Below are 24,385 nucleotides of genomic sequence, written 5' to 3' on the forward strand. Positions count from 1 at the left end.
CATATACCATGTGTTCTCTGGATTGTCTTAAAAAAATATCTGCATCATTATCCTAAAACTAGAAAAAGACAATATTAAAAAACTATAGGACAATATCCCTGATGAATATAGATGTAAAATTCTCAATAAAATACTAGTAAACCAAATTCAACAGCACAATAAAAGGATCATTCATCATAATCAAATGGGACTTATCCCTAGGATGCAAGGATGGTTCAACATTGCAAATCAGTCAATGTCATAGAATGCATTAGTAGAATAAAAGAAAAGAATCATATGATCATCTCAATAGACACAGAAAAAGCATTTCACAACATTCAACATCCATTCATGATAAAAACTCTACAAATTAGGCCCAGAAGGAACCTCTCTTAGCATAATAAAGGCCATATATACCAATCCCACAGCTAATATCATACTCATTGGTGAAAAGTTGAAAGCTTTTTCTTGAAGGTCAGGAAAGATGGAGATGCTCATTTTTACCACTTCTGTTCAATATAGTACTAGAAGTCCTAGCTATAGCAATCAGTCAAGAAAAGAAAATGTATCAGAATTGTAAAGAAAGAAGTAAAGTTTCTACTTACAGATGACATAATTTTAAATATAGAATATCCTAAAGACGTAACCAAAACCTGTTAGATCTGTCAATGAATTCGGTGAAGTTGCAAGATACAAACTGAACATACAAAAATTAGTATCATGTCTATACACTAACAGCAAATTTTGTGAAAAAAAAAAGTAAGGAGGGGATCCCTGGGTTGCTCAGTGGTTTGGCGCCTGCCTTTGGCCCAGGGCGCGATCCTGGAGTCCAGGGATCGAGTCCCACATGGGGCTCTCAGCATGGAGCCTGCTTCTCCCTCCTCCTGTATCTCTGCCTCTCTCTCTCTCTTCTCTCTATGTCTATCATAAATAAATAAATAAATCTTTTAAAAAAATTTTAAAAAAGGTAAGGAAATCTCATTTATAATAGCATAAACAATATAATACTTAGGAATATATTGAACCAAGAAGGTGAGATATCTGTACTCTGAAAACTACAAGTTGTTGATGGAAGAAATTGAAGAAGATACAAGTAAATGGAAAGGTCTCTCATGTTTGTGGATTGGACAGGTTTTTTGGCAAAAACCTTTCAAACTATAGATTCAGTGCAATCCTTATCAAGATTCCAATGGCATTTTTTTTACAGTAAAGATGTAGAAACATTCCTAAAGTGTATATGAAACCACAAAAGACCCCAAATAGCCAGGGGAATCCCCAAAAAGAAGAACAAAGTAAGAGGTATCACATTTCTTTATTTCAAGCTATAGTTATCAAAACATATGGTACTGGTATAAAAACAGACAAATAGACCAATGGAACAGAATTAAGAACCCCAAAATAATCCCAAGAATATACGGTCGACTGATAAGTGACAAGGGAACCAAGAATACTGAGTGGAGAAAAGGCATTCTCTTCAATAAGTGGTACTCAAATAATTGGATATTCATGTATAAAACATAAAACTTGACCCATTATAATATACCATTCACCAAAAAATAAATCAAACTGAATTAAAGCCTTAAATGTGAGACTGAAATCATAAAACTCCTAGAAGAAAACATAAGAATAAAACTCCTTGACATGGGTCTTGGCAGCGGTTTTTTGAATATGACACCTAAAGTATAAGCAACACAATAAAAAATAAACAAGTGGGACTACATCAAATTAAAAGTATTTAGTACAACAAAAGAAATCATCAATAAAGTGAAAGGACAACCTATGGAATGGTAAAACATATTTGTTAATCCATGTATCTGATAAGGGATTAATATCCAAAATATGTTAAAAACTTATACAATTCAGTAGTGAAAAAGCAACCCATTAGAAATATATCTGAAGAAGATATATGAAAGGCCAAAGGCATATTAAAAGATGTTCAGGGGATCCCTGGGTGGCGCAGCGGTTTAGCGCCTGCCTTTGGCCCAGGGCTCGATCCTGGAGACCCGGGATCGAGTCCCACGTCGGGCTCCCGGTGCATGGTGCTTGCTTCTCCCTCTGCCTATGTCTCTGCCTATGTCTCTGCCTCTCTCTCTCTCTCTCTCTGTGACTATCATAAATAAATAAATAAATAAAGATGTTCAGCATCACTAGTCATTAGAGAAATGCAAATTAAAACCACAATGTGATGTCATCTCATGCCTATTAGAATGGCTGTCGTAACAAAGATGAGATAACAAATGCTGGGGTGGATGTGGAGAAAAGGGAATCCTTGTGAACTGTTAGTGGGGATGTAAATTGGTATAGCCACTATGGTAAATGGTATAGAAGATTCTCAAAAAAATTGAAAATAGAACTACCATTTGCTCCAGCAATTCCATTTCTGAGAATATATCCAAAGGAAAAGAAAACAATAACTTGAAAGGATATCTGCACCTCCCATATTCATAGCAGCATTATTTGCAGTAGCCAAGATGTGTAAGCAAGGAGGCAAAGATGGATGAATGGACAATGAAGTTGTGATATATATTTATACGATGGAATATTATTTAGCCATAAAAAGGAAATCCTACCATTTGTGACAACACGGATGGACATTGAAGGCATTATAGAATGTCAGGTACAGAAAGACAAGTAGTATATGATCTCACCTACAGGTGGAATCAAGTAAAACAATGAAAACCAAAACCAAACTCATAGAAAAAGAGATCAGACTTGTGGTTACCAGAGGCAGAAAGTAGAGGGAGGAGTAATTGGAGGAAGGTAATCAAAAAGTACAAATATCTAGGAATGAGATAAGTAAGTACTGGGGGTGTAATGGACAGCATACGGACTAGAGCTAACACTGCTGTGTGATACATAGGGAAGTTGTTAGGAGAGTAAATCCTGTGAGTCCTCATTGCCTAGAGACTTCCTACCCTTTTTTCTTCTTTTCTTTGTAATGTTTCTATATGAGATGATGGATATTAGCTGAATCTTTGTGATAATCATTTAACAATATATGTGAATCAAACCACCATGCTGTATACTTACTTTTAACTTCTACAATGTGGTATATTATTAATTTGTTAATAAAAGTTGAAAAATATGTAAAATAAAGGTATTCTCAATTACACATCCTAATTTAATGTTTTTAAAACTTGGATAAGGGACACCTGGGTGGCTCAGTGGTTGAGCACCTGCCTTTGGCTCAGGTCATGATCCTGTCCCGGGAGCAAGTCCCGCATTGGGCTCCCCCAGGCACTGCTTCTCCCTCTGCCTATGTCTCTGCCTCTGTCTCTGTGTTTCTCATGAATGAATAAATAAAATCTTTAAAAAACAATGTTTGGATAAATGAGAAGACAAGAATCAACAAAATCTCTCATTTTTATACTATGTAAATGAAACTAGCATCCTTAGTATGTTTTTTACCAAAAATTTAATGCATGGATTTTTCTCACATAATTTTAGTCAAAAATAATATTGAGGTTTTTTCAACTTATCATATACACATATTCCATATTTTATACTCTTTATAACTGTATAATATGGCTACACAGTACTCCATTGAGAAGGTGCAATAAAGTTAATTAATCATTTCTGTATAATAGACATTTCAGTTACTGTCTTTCTAATTAACATTACCATGTTTCTAATTAACATTAATAATAAACTCTGATATGAATGCTTCCCTGCACAGGTTATTTTTTCTCTTGTACTTAGAATTGTTTCTGGGGCAGTGTTTGTCCCATCCAAAGCCCCTTCACCTGACCAGCTACTGTGAATCTGGCTACTAGTAGCTCACAGCCTTTCCTTCTCCATAGAGTTGTCTTTCACTTTGTGGAGGCGTGTCTGGAGAAAAGGGCATGAAGGATGTTAAAGGATGTAGAAACCAGAAGCATGAATAATGGGCCATGAGATAAACATGTTGAGCCTAGAAAGGAGGATATTTGGAGTTTTGTCATGTGGCAAACAGATGAGATACACTTTTGCTATAACTATAAAGGGAAGAGTTAAGGTCGAAGGCTTTAGATACGAAAGAAGAATAATTATTCCAGTTGAGGTGCAAGTCCTAATTATTGAAGTTATCCCAAAATGGGATGGGCTGCTTTGTGGGGCAGAGTTAGTTCTTAGTCATTATGAATATTCCATTATTACTAAGAGTGTTAGGGAAACTGAAAAATAACAAGTATTAGGAAAACTAAATTATAGAGATCTATTCTAACATTCTTTTCATTCCTTGATCTTTTAAGTGTTTGTGTTAGTGTTATCAATAACCTCTTATATGTTGCAGTATTTACTACAACATTTATTTCATCTTGTCTTGTAGGACAGAAGGTGCAAGAAGAGTTGCTCTAGAGCAAGAGGAGGATCAGGTTTAGAATAGCAATTGCATGTGTTGGAAGTTGTTCAGGAAATGTAACGTTGTCATTTAACAATTTTAACTCTTTTTTCCAAGGTTTTGTTCTCACAGACATCTCTTCCTGACCTTAAGATTTCTGAGCATCATTCCTTTCCCCCTAGCTGACAGAAATTATGTCTATGTTGTTGTTAACATCCAGTGCTCTGATATAGCAAATATCGATGGATAGGGAGTTATATTTCGAATTTTAATAAAAATTCTATACTAAAACATTATTTTTAAAGATCAAGGTTCTTTGAAGGCCTCCTGAGAATCACCATTAACTCTTTTAAAGTGAGTGATGATTTTTAGAAATTGTAAGGCATCTGCCAGTTCAAAACTATTTGTCCAAGGGACATGAGGCATTTAGTTTTCTTTAAGAACTTTAATCATTAATTAATATTTACTTGTTTTATTGAAACATCCATTTGGTATTTCATTTTCTATGTACTGCTACACTCACAAAAGTTTTCCTCCTTGGGGCCTTAGAGCCCCTCCAACATTGCTTTTGGTCCTCATTCTAGCTTGGAATTGGCAACAGTCTGGAAAGCTGTATGTTAGAAAAGAAGAAAAAGTATAACATTAATAGAGTGACTAGCAAATTTTAGGTATCTAAAGAAGTATTTGAGAATGGAGTTCTTCAGTGTATTTTAAGGGCATTTGGAATTTTTTTTAATATATATATATAGAGAGAGAATGAATGTGAGTAGGGCAGGGAGGGGCAGAGAGAGAGAGAGAGAGAGACAGAGAGAGAGAATATCAAGCAGCTCCATGCCCAGTGTGGAGCCCAAAGCAGGTCTTGATCTCATGACCCCAATATCATGACCTCAGCTGAAACCAAGAGTCGAATGCTTAACTGACTGAGCTACTCAGGTACCCCTAGAATCAATTTTTTGTTTGTGTTTGAGGTTAATGGCTTTCCCAGTCTGATTCTTTTTGTTCATTATAATTTTATAAGATTAGAATATACCCTGCTGTACCTATTCACTTCATTTATCCTTCCCTTATTCAACATTTACTATGAACATACTGTCTCTAGTTGTTAGGCTAGGAATACAAAATGAACAAAATATGTCTTCTAAATTCAAGGAAAAACCCTTTTGGTCAGACACTGCAGAGACCACAGGGATATGCTGGTTTTTAACAACCTAGTATCCCAAGAAGGTAATTGAATGCATACCAAGAATAAAGTATAGACATGTGACATTAACACTCATCTCAGCCATCTACTTGGTTTTCCCAGATGGACGATGGTTAACACTTACTGGACCACTTTGGTGGTCACTGTTGGCTCTTTGCCTTCTTCTAAAGCTCGTGGTCTCCATGCAGTATGGAGCTACTGCAGGTATGGTTCGCCAAGGACACCATGCAAATAGTGAAATGGTTTTTCATTCGCACATTTCATCAGTGGACCTTCCCTCTCCTCCATCTCCACAGTTTTCTGCCCTCATAACTGAGATTGAAAGGTTTAAACATACTTTCCAGAGTGAAATTGTTTCAAAGAATATATTATATAGTAAATAGTTTTAATGAACTGTGGGTAACAGTAGTATCATTTCACAGAAGAGATCTATCCTATTGCTGTTTAATTAAAATCTTTCTGCTGATGGAAAGTTCTCTCTCTAGTGTTTTCTTTAATGCATTCATGATGCATCTGTCTGGGCTCCCTTACTAGAGATATCTTTCATTATAATCCACTTATCTAAGTTTGTAATTAAACTTCTAAATGTAAAATTTCCAGTGGCAAATTGCCAGGGTACCCAGTGAACTTGTTTTCTTTCTGAGAGAAATCACTCTTTGAAAATCTTGGTTTTGTGTTTTGATCATTTTATTATTTTAAAAGTATTTGTGTATGTGTGTACACATAAGTACATGCACAATAATAGTGTAATATAGTACATTAGGATGAGGAATGCCTTTTTAGTATCAATTTCTGCCTGTTTCTGTGAAGTTGAAGGTAGATAGTATTGATAAATGAATGTAGTGCATTTTTTAAGGTAAGAAAATGGTAAAATGAAATGTATTTCAAGGCAGCTGCCTTCAGGTTTTGTTGATATATTTAAAATATCTAGAAACAATAAAATTAAAAAACCCTTGGGACTTCTAATAGAAAGAATATAATCCATTTTCCATTGGTTAAGCATATTCTTACAACTTTCTTTGCGGCTTATACAACAAAAGAATCTAAAAACACCTTTTGCATTTCAACTTAATTTGGAATGTTCTCTTTCAGGGATTATTCCATTCTTTTGGGAAGAATGAGATGAGAAAGGATGAGAGCAAATTCTATCAAATCTTCTGAATCTAATGTGCAACTCATTAATGGTCAATGCCTAACCATAATAAGTGAAAACTTGTAAAAGATAATGGGAGATACTGCTAGAAAATTTTACAGGCTTATAAACATGTTACTATTTTTATGTCAACTGTGGACACATTTTTCAATAAGTTTCTTTGCAACAGTAGATGCATAATTAATGAAGAGAACACAAAGCTATATTTACAGTTTAACTGGATAATTCTCCTGACATTAAATATTTAGAATCTTACATTGCAGAAAATATTAATGAGTAATTAAGTATTTTTTTAATTTCAAAGGTCAATAGTATTTGAGAAGAGGATGTTATCTTATTCACACATTCTAGTTATACTGGATTCTTATAAAGCTCTTTAGAATAATTGTTAAATATAACCCTACACACAAAAAAATCACTCTCTGCATTCCTATATGTAAGACATTCATATATTATATATATATATATATATATATATATTTATTTATTTATACAATTTGGTAAAAAGAGATTATCAAATTCTCTTCTGCATCTTTAAGCATAATGAGACTAACACCATTAGTTGCCTATTTTATTTCTTAAAATATCTATAGAACAGATTGTACTAACTTTATTACTCTTTCTAGAATGTAATGCTTTCAAATTGAATGCATTTCCATTTTGTGATTAACCTAAGCTCCTCCAAAAAATTATATAGATTTTATTTTTTCTTTGGTGACTACCGTATGCCTTTTCATATTGTTTCCATTAAACTACTTAACTTTCATTTTTTCCTACTTTATATGAAGAAAGAGTCTTCACCTGAGTATTTAATTATAGGCAATATAGAACTTTTTTATTCTCCCGATCTTTTGGGGGTGTGGAATAGGATGTTTGTAATCTATTTATAAACTGAGAGGAATTTTTCAGCCATTTGGTGTAACTCACATGATTTTCATGGTTTCACAATTACTAAATTTACTGGGCACAGAGGAAAGAATTCCAAAACTTGAACCAAGGGAAATTCATAACATTATCCAGTTTCTCATTGGTCTGTTGAAAATCTGATGAATGTTATTTCAGATACAGTCTTTTGTTCTAAATTTAAATAATATCCATTTGTCTATAAACTAAATAAGTTATAGTAGCCATTACAATTAAAATGACAAGTATACATTTTAATCAAAGATTTCCTTTTTTTGCTTTAAAAGCAAGGATTGGGATCCTAACAACATCATTTATTGAAGCAGAGCAGCATTCAGTACTGATGGCAGTTTCTGAATAATAATGCAAGGAAGATCCTATGATGACAAGTAGGAAACTATATATGCTATATATTTTTTTAAAGATTTACTTATTTATTTTAGACAGAGAGTGCACATGAGAGAGCAAGTGGGGAAGGGGCCTAAAAAGAGGAAGAGAGAGAGTCAGACTCCCCGCTGAGCATGGAATCCATATGGAGATCAATCTCAGGACCCTGAGATCGCGACCTGAGCCAAAATCAACAGGTGGATGCTTAACTGAGTCACCTGGATGCCCCAGGAAACTATACGTTTTTAGAAACCATGACGTTGTTTTTGTTGGTTTCATAATTTTATTTGCTTCCCATAGGAGACATAAAACTTTATGTTTGGGAACCATTTTGCACTTTAAAAAAAGTAAGTGATAATTTTTTCACCTAAAAGTATGGAAATATGATTCTTTTAAAATGAAGGTCACATTTTTATTTACTTATTTTTAGATATTTATTTATTTAAGTAATCTCTATATCTAATGTAGGGCTTGAACTCAGGACCGTGAGATCAAGAGTCTTGTACTCCTCTGATAGCCCCAGCCAGATGCTCTGAGAGTCAGCACTTTTAGTTCTCTCTTAAATTTGCAGCTGATAATTCTGTGTGCTGGATGAGACCCCATTATCTGTGTATTTGGACATGCTACATATGTTCCAAACGTTGGGATTTTAGAAATAATTTTAATATATTTCAAAGTAGTCTAATTTTTCAGCTATTTGATTTGCCCTTATATGTTAAAGCCTCTTCATCAAAATTATAGTTCACCATCAAGAAAACTTAACTAAAACAATTTACAAATGTAGACTCAATCATTCATTCACTCATTTATTTAGTGAATATTTATTGAACATCTCCCGTTTCCCAGTCAATGCACAAGGCACTGTGCATATAGCAGTGAACAAGATAAAGTATGCAGATGGTACCAGAGGAGGTGAAAATAAAAAATAAATAAAATCAATACATACTAGGTTGTTAAATATTGATCTTTTCTAAGTGTTACAAACAACAAACAAATGTCAAGAGGGTAGATTGATTACAACTGTGCTGAACAGATGGTGGTCTGGGAAGGCCTTTGAGAATAATGAAGTAAGGAAGCAAGCCATGTGGATACCTGAATAACAGTACTGTAAGGACCTTGAGAAGGTGCATCCTTGAGAACAAGAAAGGCCAGCATGTCTGAGCGAGAAGAGTGAATGGAGATTTGTAAGAAGGAAGGGAAGCCAAAATCCAACCAGCAGTATCTATAGATTTTATTCCATAATGGGAAGCCCTGAAAGGATTTTAAGGAGGGCAGTGCATTTTTCTTTCCTAAGTATCATGCTGGATTTAAATGGAGAATGCACAGAAGGCAATCAAGAGTGAAAGCAGGAGAACCAGTCTCCCAACTATATAGGTGAAAAATGATGGTGGCTGTCACTAGGAAGGTAGTGGTGAAGGAAATGGGAGGTGGTCTAATACTGGACAGATTGTGAAGGTATTACCAACTAGGTTTACTAATGGATTTGTTTTCAGATGTGAAAAGAAGATAGGATTTCAGGATGACTCCTGGGCTTCTTGTCTGGTGAAATGTGATACCATTTTTGAGATGGGGAGAACTGGGCTGCAGGCTATATAAGAGAATTGCACGCTTCACTATGTGTGCTACACATGAGTCACCTATCAGTCCTTTGGAGATGTTCAACAGTAAATTAGATGCATGAGTTCAGGGAATAAATCAGGACTGGAGATATTGAATAGATATAGGGAAATGGGAACATGAAGCATGGCATGTAATGCTGGGGCACTAAATAAGATGACTTGGAAAGCAAGGAAAGAAGAGGAGCCTGAGGACAGAGTAAGAGATATGTCAGTGTGGATGCCAAAATGAGAGGAAATGCTAGAAAAGGAGGTTGAGAAGCAGCCAGTGAGAAGTAAAAAATTTTGATGTTCCTGTACCAAGTGAAAAAAAGTGATTGACAAAGGAAGTAGAAGTTTTCACAACAAGCAGGAACACAAGGGGTAACAAGGATATGTTTCTGTGTGATAATAAATGGCTTTCCATGGGGAGATGACAAGGTAATTCTCAAATAAAATGTGTCCATAATACCTCCAGAATCAGGGAGGGCTAATCCGCCTCAACGTGGGGGATAACTGCATAAATATGTTCTTAAATTGGACTATGTATGAGTGGATTTGTTCTCACTGGGGAATCTGAGGCAGCTTACCAGAGTAATCACTACCCTTCTCGTTTACTTACAGTTTATTATACAGAAGCACCCTTGACTGTAGTGACTCTTATGAAAAATGACAACAGATGCAGTGACTTTTCTTTGAATAATGTGTCTATTATCTGAAGTAGTCAGTATGGGAAATAAACCAACCTCACCTGGTTAGAAACAGGGACATCACATTCAGGTTTACAGAGAGTTTCAATGTGTTGCTGGAATCACGCGAGGTGTGTGTTTCAACCTGTAGAAGTCATAGACAGAGGGACACTCATACAGATAGGTCGATCTTTAGATAGACTCACTGCATGTTTGGACATGGGTAATGTAGGAGTTAGAGTTGCTTTCAGCTCATATACAGAAAATACACAAAAAGGTGGATTCAAATAAAGGGATTTATTTCTCTAACAACATGAGAAGTTCAGAGGTTGACAATCTAGGACAGTTGCTGTAGCTCCATTACGGTATCAGAGTCTCAGACCCATTTACATCCCCACTCCATCATTCGTGGTGGGCAGTGTTTATCGTCATGGGGTTAACATGGGTCTGATACCTACAGGCATTATATCTGTGTTCAAGGCAAGGATTATGGGAAAGGAGTCGATGGCAAAGAACCACACTTTCATATTTTCTCCTTTGGGATTTTATATTTTTATTGGAATAAAACTATATTTGACACCCAAACTATTAATCAGAACTGTTATATGGTCACTCTAACTCAAAGAAAATGTGGAAATGTGATCTACCACAGCCACCAAGATATAATTTTGAAGGTTTTGGCAAATCTGTTTCAAGCCCTCTTTCTATCGTGTCCTGTAGCAAAAGTTTGTTCAGAGATACATAAAATACTTGTGTGGACTTTGTGCAGAATCTTCTGCATGATGCAAACCTACTACAATTATTAATACAGAAAGCCGTAGACCACATGATTATATATTTTTTAGTGTGCTTGCAGATACCTCATGCTTATATTGACGTGATTTAGGATTCTACAGTGAGGCGTGTGGAGGAAGAAGGCTGGCGGTTAGAAGGCTTGAGGAAGTTACTAAACATCATGTCATCGCGAGGCCAGAGGTTACTTTCTCATAAAATAGAGATGATAATACCTGTTTTCTCCTTCACAGGGTCAGTGTGAATCTTTAATGGGGCTCTTGGTACAGAGTGCTTTTAGCTCTTCAGAAATACTGCACAAAGTCAGAAGATTGGGCGGTTGAAAAAAAATCATCTCTCATTCCTTTGCTGCAGGGCAGGATTGCATTCAAACTGTTCTTTAAATATTTCTAGAGTAAGAGTTTTTCTGAATTTTGAGAAAATGACAGTAGTAACAATGGTAACCTTTATTTAGCAAGTGCTCATTCTCTGGCTGGCCCCATCTAATACTTTCCACCCATTATTTGATCCCATCCTTGCCCCCTAAAGGTTAGGAGATGACTTCCCTCCTCATTTGGGAGATGAGAACCCTGAGGCTCTGAGGCCAGTTGACCTGCCAGGGTCACCCCATGTGATGCAATAAACAGATCAGGGCTGTGGTGTCAGGCGCATTTTGTAATCCAGTTTTGACATTTTCTAGCTGAGGTAACCTTGGAATAATTATTTAACATCTTTAATGATCAATCTCCTTTATATCTGAAAAATAGGAATAATTGCTCATAGTGTTGTATGAGGATGGAGTGAAATGATATGAAAATTGCCTTGCATAGGCTGTTGAGAGACCCTATATAGAGCTATAAAGAATCTCCATTTTCAGGGTTATAAAAAATTGCTTGCATTGATACAGGGTTACAATGCTGCTGTCTTTTGTTGAGGAGGAAGGCCATTGAGATCACTTGCAAACGACTTACCACCTCTGTGACTTTGGGCTTGGCACTTAACTCTCCATGCTTCAGTTCTCTCGTCTCTGAAATGAGGGAAGATAGGAATAACTTAGGTACTTAGGTCAATATTTTGTATATTGACAGATTAGGAAAGATGAAATGGAATTTGCAGTATTGTGGTCTAAAATCAGGCTGAGAGCTAAGAAAAAGCAAATACTTCTGTGGTTTCTCCAGTACTATTTTATATATATATATAAATATACATTCAATATATGTATATATATTCAATTTGCTAACATATAGTATAACACCCATTGCTCATCCCATCCTGTGCCCCCTTAATACCCATCACCCAGTTATCCCATCCCCCCACCCACCTCCCTTTCTGTAACCCTTTGTTTGTTTCCCAGAGTTAGGAGTCTCTCATAGTTTGTTTTCCTCTCTAGTTCTCCACCCCGCTCAGTTTCCCCTCCTTCCCTTATGGTCCCTTTCACTATTTCTTATATTCTATGTATGAGTGAAACCATATGATGATGGTCTTTCTCTGATTGACTTATTTCACTTAGCATAATATCCTCCAGTTCCATCTCCAGTACTATTTAGTTGACAATCACTTGTAGCGGGCGGCTAGTTGGAGTAGCCATTAGTTGAATCAGCTGAGCGGGTCAGTCAGTGGGTCTTGTCCTCGGGCAGTCTCTCTGTTCTAGTCCCTGTCACTCAGCCATCTCTGTCGAACCATCTTGTGCCCAAGTTGCCATGAGATGGCACTATGGGGATATGCGTGGTCAAGTTTGCTTTCCTCCCTTTCATTACTGTTCCCTGCAGGCTGAGAGCAAATTGGAACAGCTTTTCTTTTCTTTTCTTTCTTTTTTTTTTTTTTTTTCTTAAGTTTTGTGCCTTTTAAATATTCAAGGACTTCAATGATAAGAATACATTTAAAGGGAAATGAAATGCGTATAAAGTGTAAGACACATTTTTCATAGTTTGAATGGCCTTTAAATGATTAGAAAACTAAGGCTAAAAGGAGAAACTGTTTTTTATTTTTCTTAGTATTCATCATTTTAGAGCTAACCTTGCAAATATATTTTGGATGCTAAGATACATAGTAAATAAGTTGATTTGGAAACTAAACAATGGTCGTGATGTAAATTATTCATGTCATCGTGGGATAGCACATGCTTCCTGCATAGTATATATTTTTATAGCAGTTACAGCGTTTATCCATTTATGCTCTACAAATAGAGGAGTGGAATCTCTCATTGTTTCTTGTTTCCCCTCTTTTTTTATTGTGAATTCTTGTGTGGCTTTTCAAGTAATGGATACAAAAATGACTCTCAGTGTCTTTGAAGGAAGAATTGAGTAAAGTTTCAGGCATTTGGTGGAAAGATAGTAACACAGTTTAGTGGAGTAAGACAAACCTGAATTCAAATTCCATCCTGTGCTGTACATCAACTCGGCAGAGCTTCTCATTTTACTTATATATCTAAGACACGCAGCATGGAAAGTGGCAGCTTTACCAGATCTAGTTCCCCATCCTCTGTCTCTAAGCTTCTTGGGGAAAGGGAGGTAGTGAGGAATGGGATTATTGATTATACAGATACTAAAAATGTGTAGATGTTTCTAGGAGCAAGATTGATGAGGCATCCCAAATTGAAATTGAAATACTTTTGTTCATTCTCTAAGATCTGTATTTCAGATTTGTGTTATTGTTGTTAAGATCAACCTAAGATTTCTACTGGCACTATCCTTGTTAGTCAGTGATAGCCAGAAGATATAGTGACTGTAGGCATCTAGTAGGAGGCTCCCAAGCCACTCTGCCTAGGGATCTGCCACTGGCTTAGGTGAACACAAAAGGAACCTGAAAAGACATTGGATCCCTTTGCAGAGTCAGCACAGGGTTCTGGAACAGTAAGGAAGCCTAAAAGGAGATCAGGGTTCACAACAGCCTCTACTCAGGTAAGTGTAATGGTTTTATTTTGATTGTTTTTATTTTAAAGTTAAAATCCAAAGATTGATGCAAACTTCAAGATATTTAAATATGATTTTTTGACTAATCATTCCATCTCACATGAAGTTGCACTGGAACTCTTTAATTCTTTTAAATCTTTTTTGGCTTCCACCTATAGCTATTTAGAGTGTAGTAAATATGCTTTTGGTCCTCCTCTTTCATTTACATATTGATGATTTGAATGTTTTTAGATATGCTGGATACGTGTCTGTCACTGATGGGGATGGACAACGTCTCCTCTTATACCCTGATGATTTCCTGTCATAAAAGAAGTTTTCTTAGTAGAGAGCTGGTCCTGCTAGCCAATTAATTTATTAATAGTAATAATAATAGTTTAGGATAGACTACCCTAAGATGCAAATCATTTTAACCAAAAGTTCTATCCTTAGAATAAACTAAAATTAATATCCATGTTGCAAAAGCATAGTTGTAGCAAATCGTACTCTTGGATGCTTGCCACAGAGAAATGTGGCCAGTTCAGTTCTCTAAGCCTGAGGTTTTTGAATCGTGTCCAGTAATGCTGCAAAGGTTCCGTGAAATAGTCTAACAGGCTGGTCTTGGGGGGCAGTCAAGCAAGAGAGCTCTATCTTATTTCAGCTGGATCACTCCACTTTGATGTTTCTCAGTATTGGTATGCAGAATTTGGAAAAAAAAAAAAAAGGTTTTGGTTGCTTATTCAAGTTCCCTTTTCATTCCTGGATCCAGGCAGACCATTGAAGAGCTGTGCACTTGAACTGTACTGCTTCCCTCCTTTGTAGAATCTTTTTTACTGATCTGTACTTTTCCACTGTACCCTTGCAATGTTCCAGGAGTGCCACAAGACTCTGCTGTATACAGCTTGCCACCGTTTCTTTTATTTGATGAGGTGCTGTGTTTCGCACATCGCTCAGCACATCATCTATGTTTATGATGAGGACTCGTGGGGTAACTTCTATTAGTGCTTGAGAGCAGAGCAGTGGCTCCTCCTAAAACAATAATGAAAAAAAAAAGATATAATTTTCTCCTACATACATAGGTACTTCTTTCTTTGGTCACTAGGAAGCTCACAGTCACATTCACTCCCTGCTTTTACTAATGTTGTGGGTAAATATGTAGGGAGAGTAACTTCTACCCTTGGTATCCTTTTACCATTCAATCCTTTTGTCTTTGTCCGGCTATGTCTCTTAATCCATTTTTCTGGTATTGCACTGTGGCAAGTTATCTCCAATCTCCTTAGCTCTAGGTAGACTTTTCTTATTATCTTTTGGGAAACTACCTGGATATCCTATAGGCACATCAGATTTAATATTCTCTAAAGGAAATTCTTTTTGTCTTCTCTTTCAAACCTGCCTCTCTTTCCCTTTCCTCCTTTGGTAATGGGGTCCCATCTGTTCAGTTTTGTAAGTTGGGAGTCTTGCTTCCCTCTCATAACCCATGAGATCGTTAACTGAACCGGGCTGCTGCATTACATTTCACATCTTCCTATATCCTTTCATTCGTCAATTCTTGCCTGGACTATGCCTCATTTCCTAACTAGCCTCATCCCTGATGCACCCTGATGTCACTTATTTAAAAGTCATTTGCTCTCCTGAAATGCTTACTGTTGTTATTTGCAGAATGAAGCTCAACTCACTCATATGACATTCAAGGCTCTTCATAATTTGCTTCCCAACCTATGTTCTAAATTTCATCTCGGTCCATTCATCCCTCTGCTTTGCATCCCTCACAGCAGCCACTGGCCCACTCATCAACCCCCAAACACAAAATGCATGACAGCACCTGGTTCTTGTGGCCTGAAGTGCCCTTCTTGGCTTCTTCAAGCCCTTGTTTTCCTAAGGCTCCTCACAGATATTACCTGTATGAGATTTCCCTCTCTTTTTTTCTCACCACAGAAGACCTAATTGCATCCCCTTCTGTCTTTCCATTTCACTTTCTTAATACTACTGTTAGAGCATTCTTTCCCCTATTTTGGATTTTGCTTTATGTTCTGTTTATTCCCAAATCATGAGCTCCGCAAAGAGTTTGGCTAAATCGAAGGTGGGAATAGATCGTGTATCTGCCAACCTTGCTCTTACTGAATGGGGGACTATAAAGTCCTTAAAACTGATAGTATCTTCAATGGGTAAGGATTGAAAGCATGGCTAATTAACCTTTGATCTTAAAATGTTAATAGTATAAGTATTCCTTTTATAGAAATGGGAGTTTGTAATGTCATCATGGTAAAGGTTCTAGCAGTCAATGTGAGTTTTTGTAATTTGTACAGAAGAAACTTATCTGGTTTTCTTTCTTTCTTTTCCTTTTGTTTTTGTTTTTGTTTTTGTTTTTTTTTTAGGAATAGGCAAGTCAAGAGGCTGAAAATCTGAAGAATGTTTTCAAAGGGTAATCTGGCTGTCATTTGCTGGTTATGGAGGAGCATGAGGAAGCTATTTCTATTACTTTCTCTCTTGCTGTCCCATGCAGCTCATTTGGAAGGCAAAAAGGATAATCAGTTCATCTGGAAACCAGGTAGGAATGTCCTGGCTGTTGTCCTTTGTCCCACTTTCATTAATGATAAGAATATCCTCTGCATCCTTGTTTGTATTTCTGGAATAGTAGGAAATATCCAGAGAGGAAAAATAGACTCTTTCTCTTTACAATAAAACTTACATTTAATTTTTATTTCTGCATAATTGTCACCTCTTTCTGTGATGCTGTTACACTTCTGAATTTTCATGTTGTTGTCAATTAAAGTTATGATTTCCATAATTACATCTGCTTCTCCTTTGTCAAATGTATCACCACTGTGCAGCACATTTGTAGCAAAAATGACATCTGAATTTAGCTGATATCCTCAGCTAAAAATGCTTTGTACTAGTTCTGTATGTCTCTCCCTTTTAGCTGACAAACTAGTCAGCTATTTATTATTGAATATTTTTTAGCCTAGATCCTACATATCTAGGTTTGGAGAGCATGAAGAATTGTCCTAACAACGTTGCTCATTAGTTTTGACTATAAAGTCTCCTTAATTTATTTTGAGATCCTCAGCTACCTTGTTCATAAGTATGTGAATAAGTTGAATTGAAATTTGGAGGTTTGCATATAACTCATGTTCTTCTGTAAGTATTTCCTTAATTTGAGTGTGGAAAAGAGCTGTTAAATTTAATTTTAAAGGCTAACACTTTATTATCTTAAATGATGAACCCTAAACATCTTGGCTTCTTTGTATTACTGATGTGTTTCTTTGCTCTAGATTTTAATTTTTGTAGTTTCATAATCAGATCATTTAAAATATTTATTACTGTTTCAATAGTCCATTCTTACAAATACAGATAACTTATATATTTAATATCTTAGAATAGGAAAATGTTATGTTGTAGAAGATGTATGGTCCTTGAAGAGATTTCATTTTATTCTCATCGTTGTAAATTAAATAGACTGCAAATGTATTGTGTCACTATGGAAATATGTACAAAAGTGATATTTGTAATATTTAAATGACTTTGCAAAAATGAAAGTAAATTATACTTTAAAGTATATTAAGTAAAAACCTAGTGCCATTAGAGATATGGTCTGGAGGAAATTTAATTGCACTAAAGCTCCTATAAATTAATTTAATTGTGAGCTCTAATACTACATTAGTGATTTGTATTTTTTACCTCATGGTAGTTTTAGTAAGCTTTGGAATAGTTCTAGAAGTAAGTCTTGCAATTCTGTGAAAGGGGCTATTTTGTTTTAATCACAAAAGGCTAAACATTTTATCAAATCTAAATGAACACATTTATGTGACTTCACTCTTGTCTAAAATTCTCAAAAAAAAAGTGCAATTAGGATGGAAGGAAAGTAGCAAATCTGAACTGCAAATGAGATGTGTGAAGAAAAAGGGCTTATTTGGAAACAAATTTTAAAAATAAGTCTGCTTTTCTAAAAGCAGGTCGTTGGAACAAGATGGTACAGACCAATGCTGCAGTGGATGAATTCTTTGATAACTGTCAAACTTCAGTTTCAGAGATACATTCCTTCCCATCAGACACATTGCACTGTTCCAAATGAGTCTCTGTCGTCACTCTCATTTCCCCTGGTGTTTACCTCTTTCTCTCCTTAACATGCGATCAAAAAAGTGATAAATATATATTTCCCATGTGGGTTTGCTTCAAAATTACAAGTTTATTACTTGAATATGACCAGATATTTTAAAAGTAGAAAAAATTTAAAAGATGCAAAATGAAAAGCAAACGTCCAGACCATATATTCCAATCTTCAATCTCTTATGTATCCTTCAGAGATTTTCTTTGCACATGAAAGTATATATCCATGCATATTTATGCATATAAACCACATAAGATACACACATACACACAAACAAAGTACTACTATTGTTATTTAAAGTTCTGACAAAAAAGAAGCAGTACATGCAAAGAAGGTCATTGGGAGGAGTTTAATAAAAGGATTATTCATGAAAGTGGTCAAGTGTGAGCAGAGTTTAAGAACAGCTACAAAGAATTGTGGAGTACCCCTGAGCTAGTGTGTTTTTATGACTTCTGGATCTTCAGGGGCAAAAAAAGGAAGTGGTTTCTGGAATTTGGAAAGAAAACTTTAAGGAGAGGATGTCCCCCAGATGCCATGACCTTTAGAGGGATATAACTAACCAGCAGTGAGAAGTAGGAAAGGGGTCAGGGGAATATAGCTCTTGCCCTCACATCTCCTGCCAGAGATCTCATTGGCTGAATCCAACCAGAAGCCGCAGGGCCAGGAGACCTCATTGATTTATCTATACAGACCAGTCTCCTGGGCTGGAAGCAGAGTAGATAATGATGGAGAAGGTGGTCTTGAAAATATCTAATTCATACATACGTATATGTACATATATACACACTCTGCTTCATACAATAAGAATCATACTATGAACCCTTTGTAGCTTTATTTTATCACATAATGATGTCTTGATGAGCATTACCTATTAGTGTACATGGGGCAATTTTATTTTTTAATGGTTATATAGTATTCTTTTGTATTTTTATTCAATAATTTATTTAACCAGTGCCTTGTAGCTTTATCTTTTCTTTTCCTACTGCTTGGCATTTCAGCAGTTTTTGGTGTTTTGCTACTATAAATTATAGTGACATGAATGCTACACTATTATAAAGGTAAACAACATAGCATTTTGAAGAGGTATATGCACTAGAGCAATTCTGGGTCGTTACCTTCGAGGCAATTTTAGCATCTTAGAATCTTTTAATGTGCTTCTACATGAGTTTATTATGTTTCATTTGGATTTAAAAAAAAAAAACTTGTATTGCTGGTGACATCAGTTATATTTTTGGAGTATGTTATCAAATCTGACAACTCAGGTCCAGTATATTCTGAAATTTGAGCAGCTTTCCCAGAAGACCCAGATAAGTATATTTTAGAAACCTAGAAACCCTTCTCTTGGTTTAGATTGCAGTATCAACAACTTAAGCTTTTTGTTGGTGTCTCCTGTTTTCCCTGAGTTCATGGATGAGCTGTTAGTCAACCTCATCCAAACTGGAGGCATTTCTAAGTGATTCCGGGCTTTGGGTAAACAATGGACTGATGAATAATAAGTGAGTGGGATATTATGTTGCTAAGGATTTCTGTACTGAGAGAAAGTAGTGAGCTGTAGGATGTGGGGTCATTGATCTGGCAAAGCTGTTGAATGCCTGTTATCATTGCAATGAGCTCCTCTGATCTATATTTAGTGTCAAGCAATCTACCATCCATGCCAAGAAGGATTGCATCAGCAAGAGTACCAGATAAGGAGTGATGTTGCTTATTGCTTTAAGTAAATATATAACTATTCATGCCTGCTGCTTTGAAGAGATCTGTTCATCTGAACAGATCATGGTTTCTAAAGCCATAGCAACTAGTGGTCTCAAAACATTTCTTAGTATTGGTTCTAAGAGGTTCATTCATTCCACTAATACCTGTCGAGTCCTTATTGTGTGTCAGGCACTGTTACAAGCACATGAGATAAACTGAGAATAAAACAGACAAAGGAATGGGGTAATGAACATGATAGAGAAGGTAAATAAACAGTATGCTAGATGGTGGTAAGTGTTTAGAAGGAAAGAGAAGGCAAGGAAGAGGGATATGCAATAAGATGGAGAGACCAAAATTGCCAGCAGGTGGGCTGTGGGATGCTTCACTAAAGAGGTGAGTTTGAATCAATATCTGAAGCAAGAAGGGAGTCAGCCATGGGGATAGAGTAAAGAATTTTCCAGATGAAAGGATCAACAGAGGCAAAAGGCCCTGAAGCAAGAGTGTGTGCAACATGTTTGGAGACCAGAGAAGAAGCCAGCCTGCTGGAACAGAGTGAGCATGGGGGATAGTGACAAATCAGGTCAGCAGACGGAATGGGGCTCAAATCAGGTGTCATACATACAATTTGGCTTTTGCTCTGGGTGAGACAGAAAGACACTGGGGAGTTTTGAGAGCGTGGTGACATGATCTTTATTCTTAATAAGATTATAGTAGAATCATTATGAGTGGTCAATTAAGAATGGCGGAAGCAGGAAGGCCAGTGAGGAGGCTTCTGTAAAAATAATGAAGAATGATGATATAGCTTGACCCAAGGTCATGGCAGTGAAGGTGGTGAGGAGAGATTGAATTCTAGGTATATTTAAGGCCATGGTTTTCAACCAGGGGTGACTTTGCCCCGCACGGGACTTTTCTGTTTGTCACAACTGGGGTGAGCTACTGACAACCATAGGTAGAAGCGACAAGATGGCCCCCCCACAACAATGACCAGGCCCCCAAGGGTCAATAGTGCCCACCAGACTGAGAAACCATGATTGAAGGTAAAGCATCATGACTTATTGATATGAGGGTACAGGGAAGCAAAGAGACTCATGGGTAACACTGAGACTGCTCTGAACAGCTGGACCAGGGGAGCTGCTGTCACTTAACACAGGCTGACTATGAAGGAACTGGCATGGAGACACCATTAGCAACTTGGGACTGAACATGTTACATTGTTGAGAAATTTGTGGGAGATGCTGACTAGGATGTTGAATATATGGGTCTTTTTTAAAAAATATTTTATATATTTATTCATCAGAGTGGGGGGGCAGAGACATAGGCAGAGGGAGAAGCAGGCTCCATGTAGGGAGCCCGATGTGGGACTCGATCCCGGGTCTCCAGGATCAGGCCCTGGGCTTAAGGCAGAGCTAAACTGCTGAGCCACTGGGGCTGCCCGAATATATGGGTCTTACTTAAATTAGGAGAAAGTCTCTGCCAGTGCAGAGACTTCAGTGAAGAAGTCACTAGCAAAGTGATAGAATTTAAATATGTAGCTTTAGAACTGAAGAGGTGACCTTAAAATTTGTCATCCTATGCATGTAGAGGATACACTTTCACTGTGCTTCTTTTGTGCCCAAAGACATTAAAAATTGCAGTAGTAAAATACACATAACATAAACTTTACCATTGTAAACATTTTGAAGTATACAATTCAGTGACATTTAGTATGTTCACAGTTGGTGCAGACATCACCACTCTCTAGTTCCAGAACATTTTCATCACTCCAAATTACATCTTGCAAGTGAGTTTATAAAAAGCCTGGAAAACAAGTTTTGCTATGAATAATAAGGTATGAAAGGAAGAAAAATAGTCCACATTTGTCTCTTTGTGAGAAGTTCTTTTAATAGCCTTAAATCATCCTAAGAGATCCTTTGAGTATACGAAAGAGCTAGAGCTTTATACGCAGGCCGACCCACATTCGAATACTAGTTATCTAAAGAGAAGAGAGTTCAGCTCTATTTATCCATCCAAAAATAAGGATAATAAATACTTAATGGGACTTTTCTGAACATTAAGTAAAACAGTATATGGAAATACCTGTATATATTATACCTACTCAATAAATGTTACCTATTATTTTTATCATTATTAATAATCCAGTGTGTATAATATACTTCCTTTTATGTTATCCAATTTTTGCATACTTTTGCTCTTTAAACATACAGAAAAGGGGAGATCGGCTTGACAGTTAAATATATTTTATTAATAAGTAGTCATAAGTAATTTCACTAACTTTTTAGGCCTAGAACTTTCTATATGACATGGTCTTGGAAAGCTTTCATTTCAGTAGCTCCTTCTCAGTGAATGAAAAGGGGTGAGAATAATGACTCATGTTCTAAGAACTAAGTGGTTAAGTTGGAATTAATCTTTTTTCAGGGAAAAAAGGGGATTATGAAAATGACATTATATAAGGAAAAACGATCTTACATAGAGTAATATTTATTTATAGCTTAAATAGTTATGTTTTCAGCATTGAAAGCACTTTAAGAAAAAAATAATACAAAAATTATATATATTACGTTTATGTAATATATATAACTTAAAGTTTAGGGATCCTAGAGAAAATATAATGTTCTCAGGAGAGAGCCAATTTCTTGCCTATGTCCGTGAAATATTTCTTTTGAGAATTTTATTAAATTGAAATCATTTAAATTACTTATATGGATATTAATCTTAGAGACAGTGCATAATATACTCTCAGTGGTGTGATTTCTTTGACATCAAAAAGCATAGACATATATGGCATGGGATTCACTGCTAAAAATTCTAATTATTTTTCTTTAGAGACCACAGGTACTAATAATGGTATAATGCTCCCAAAAAGTCAGAACAGTCTTTATTATTTAAGTAATATAAAATAAATTATTCTGCTTTTTTTCCTGAGTAATGCTATAATACACACTCCCTGAGGACAGGGATTTTGCCGATTTTATTCATGGATATGTACCAGGTACCTAGAACACAAATAACTGTTGCACGAAATATTCCCAGCACATTACGTACTTGCAGAGTGTGGGGAACTGTCTTCTGTGGGTTTGTCTGTGTAAATGTGTGTCTTTAAGAGGGTGATGAGACTGCAGAAATAGAAGGTATGATGTCCTGCTATTCTAGAACTCGATATAAATGTTAAGGAGAGAATATAAAATTAATAAAAACCAAAGTCAAACCTATAGATCATTAAATATGAAAATAGGTCCATATTTCCTTGTTGTTTGGTTCCAGGACTGTTTCTGATCATCTCTGGAAAAAGATCTTGAAGACACGTTTTTATAACGAGGAATGGGTGCTTAGCTCGAAATTTACTGTCCTCTAATCCTTCTGATGATGCATTACAGTTGCATGTCACCTCCCAGGTCATTTTCACAGGGGAGCCACTTCCAGTACCTTGTGCTATTTATCCTGATGTTCCCCTCGATGTTTCTAAGCCATCTGCTTGTTACTGACAGTTCTTGATTTATACAGACTAGATATTCCCTATTGATTTTCTGTGATGTTAGTTGAGGATGTATCCCTCATCTCCTGCCACTTTTCCTCCTTACCAACCCCCTTCAAACTGGTGAGATCACAATCTTTAAATCAGTGATTATTTTTACATGGATAACTGTTCTCTGCTGAGCCAAGCAGTGTACAGTGCTTCTGCATCCCTCTTCTCAGCTTTTTGTTTGGCACAGAAGTGAAAAATTGCCTCATTTTTCCCTTTGGTTTCCCCTTCTTTGAGTCTATTGCTGTCTTCCCCTGATGCTGGACTTGATGTGTCACACACCCATTGTGAAATTTTTTGAAGCACTCAAGCACGGCTGCAAATACTCTACCAAATGTTTTCTTTGGGAGATCTTTCCACCGTTGTTTTCTTGGGAGTGTTCCTTCATGTTTTCATCTGAAACCTCATGGTCCCTGCTCTGTTTCTCCTCTTTGCCTTTGTTGGCTTATTTTCTAGAATTACCAAACTTACCTGTTAGAACTGCTAAACTCGGGTACATTGGAAGTAATTTTTCCTGTCTGAAAGTGTTTCTGTATTTGTCATATACTTCACTGATAGCTCGGGTATGGAGTTCAAGGTTAAAAGGAGTGTTTTGTACCATTTATGCTTCCTCTTTCTTTTTCTCTTCTATTCATGTGTTTGTTTGATCATGGTCTCTTATGTGGGGATGTATGAAGTGTGCATAGTACACTTCAGAATTTTGAAGGTTTTTTGCTTCCCTGTGTTTTAGCTTCCAGTGTTGTTGCTAAGAAGTTTGATGTTATTCTGATCTCATCTCTTTGTACATCATTTACTTGTTTTCCTCTTTCTGGAACCTTCTTTTTATGTAGGATGTTCTGAAATTTCATGATTATATACTTTGGGGTACTTCTTTTTTTCCTTATTGTCCTGAACATTAGGAGGATATTTTAATTAATATGCTCAGGTTCTGCAGTGTTGACATTTATTTTGTATATGGTTTCCTCCCATCTGAAACTTCTCAAGACAGATACTTTAGCTCTCTAGCCGATCTTTAATTTTTAGATATTCCCTGTTTTTCTGTGTGCTTTCTTTTGTTTGCATTTTTATTTTAATTTCTAAAATATTGATTCTACTTAACCTTTCAGCCTTTCCTTTGAATACTTTTTATTTCAGTATCATGTTTTTGAATTTCTGAGGTCTCTTTTTTCTCTGATTATATT

The 24,385-nt window shown here is 36.2% G+C and overlaps 1 protein-coding gene across 1 annotated transcript in view; it reads left to right on the plus strand.

Moving 5' to 3' along the window:
* The first annotated feature begins 16,264 nt into the window (after nt 1-16,264).
* THSD7B (thrombospondin type 1 domain containing 7B) overlaps nt 16,265-24,385 on the plus strand; it is a 725,689-nt gene continuing 717,568 nt past the window's right edge. The window contains exon 1 of the mRNA XM_072789046.1: nt 16,265-16,432. Within this exon, the coding sequence (XP_072645147.1) occupies nt 16,294-16,432 (139 nt within the window). The 5' untranslated portion in view covers nt 16,265-16,293. The remainder of the gene's footprint in view (nt 16,433-24,385) is intronic.

The sequence above is a fragment of the Canis lupus genome, chromosome 20 (genome assembly GCF_048164855.1).
Source record: "Canis lupus baileyi chromosome 20, mCanLup2.hap1, whole genome shotgun sequence".
Lineage (NCBI taxonomy): Eukaryota > Metazoa > Chordata > Mammalia > Carnivora > Canidae > Canis > Canis lupus.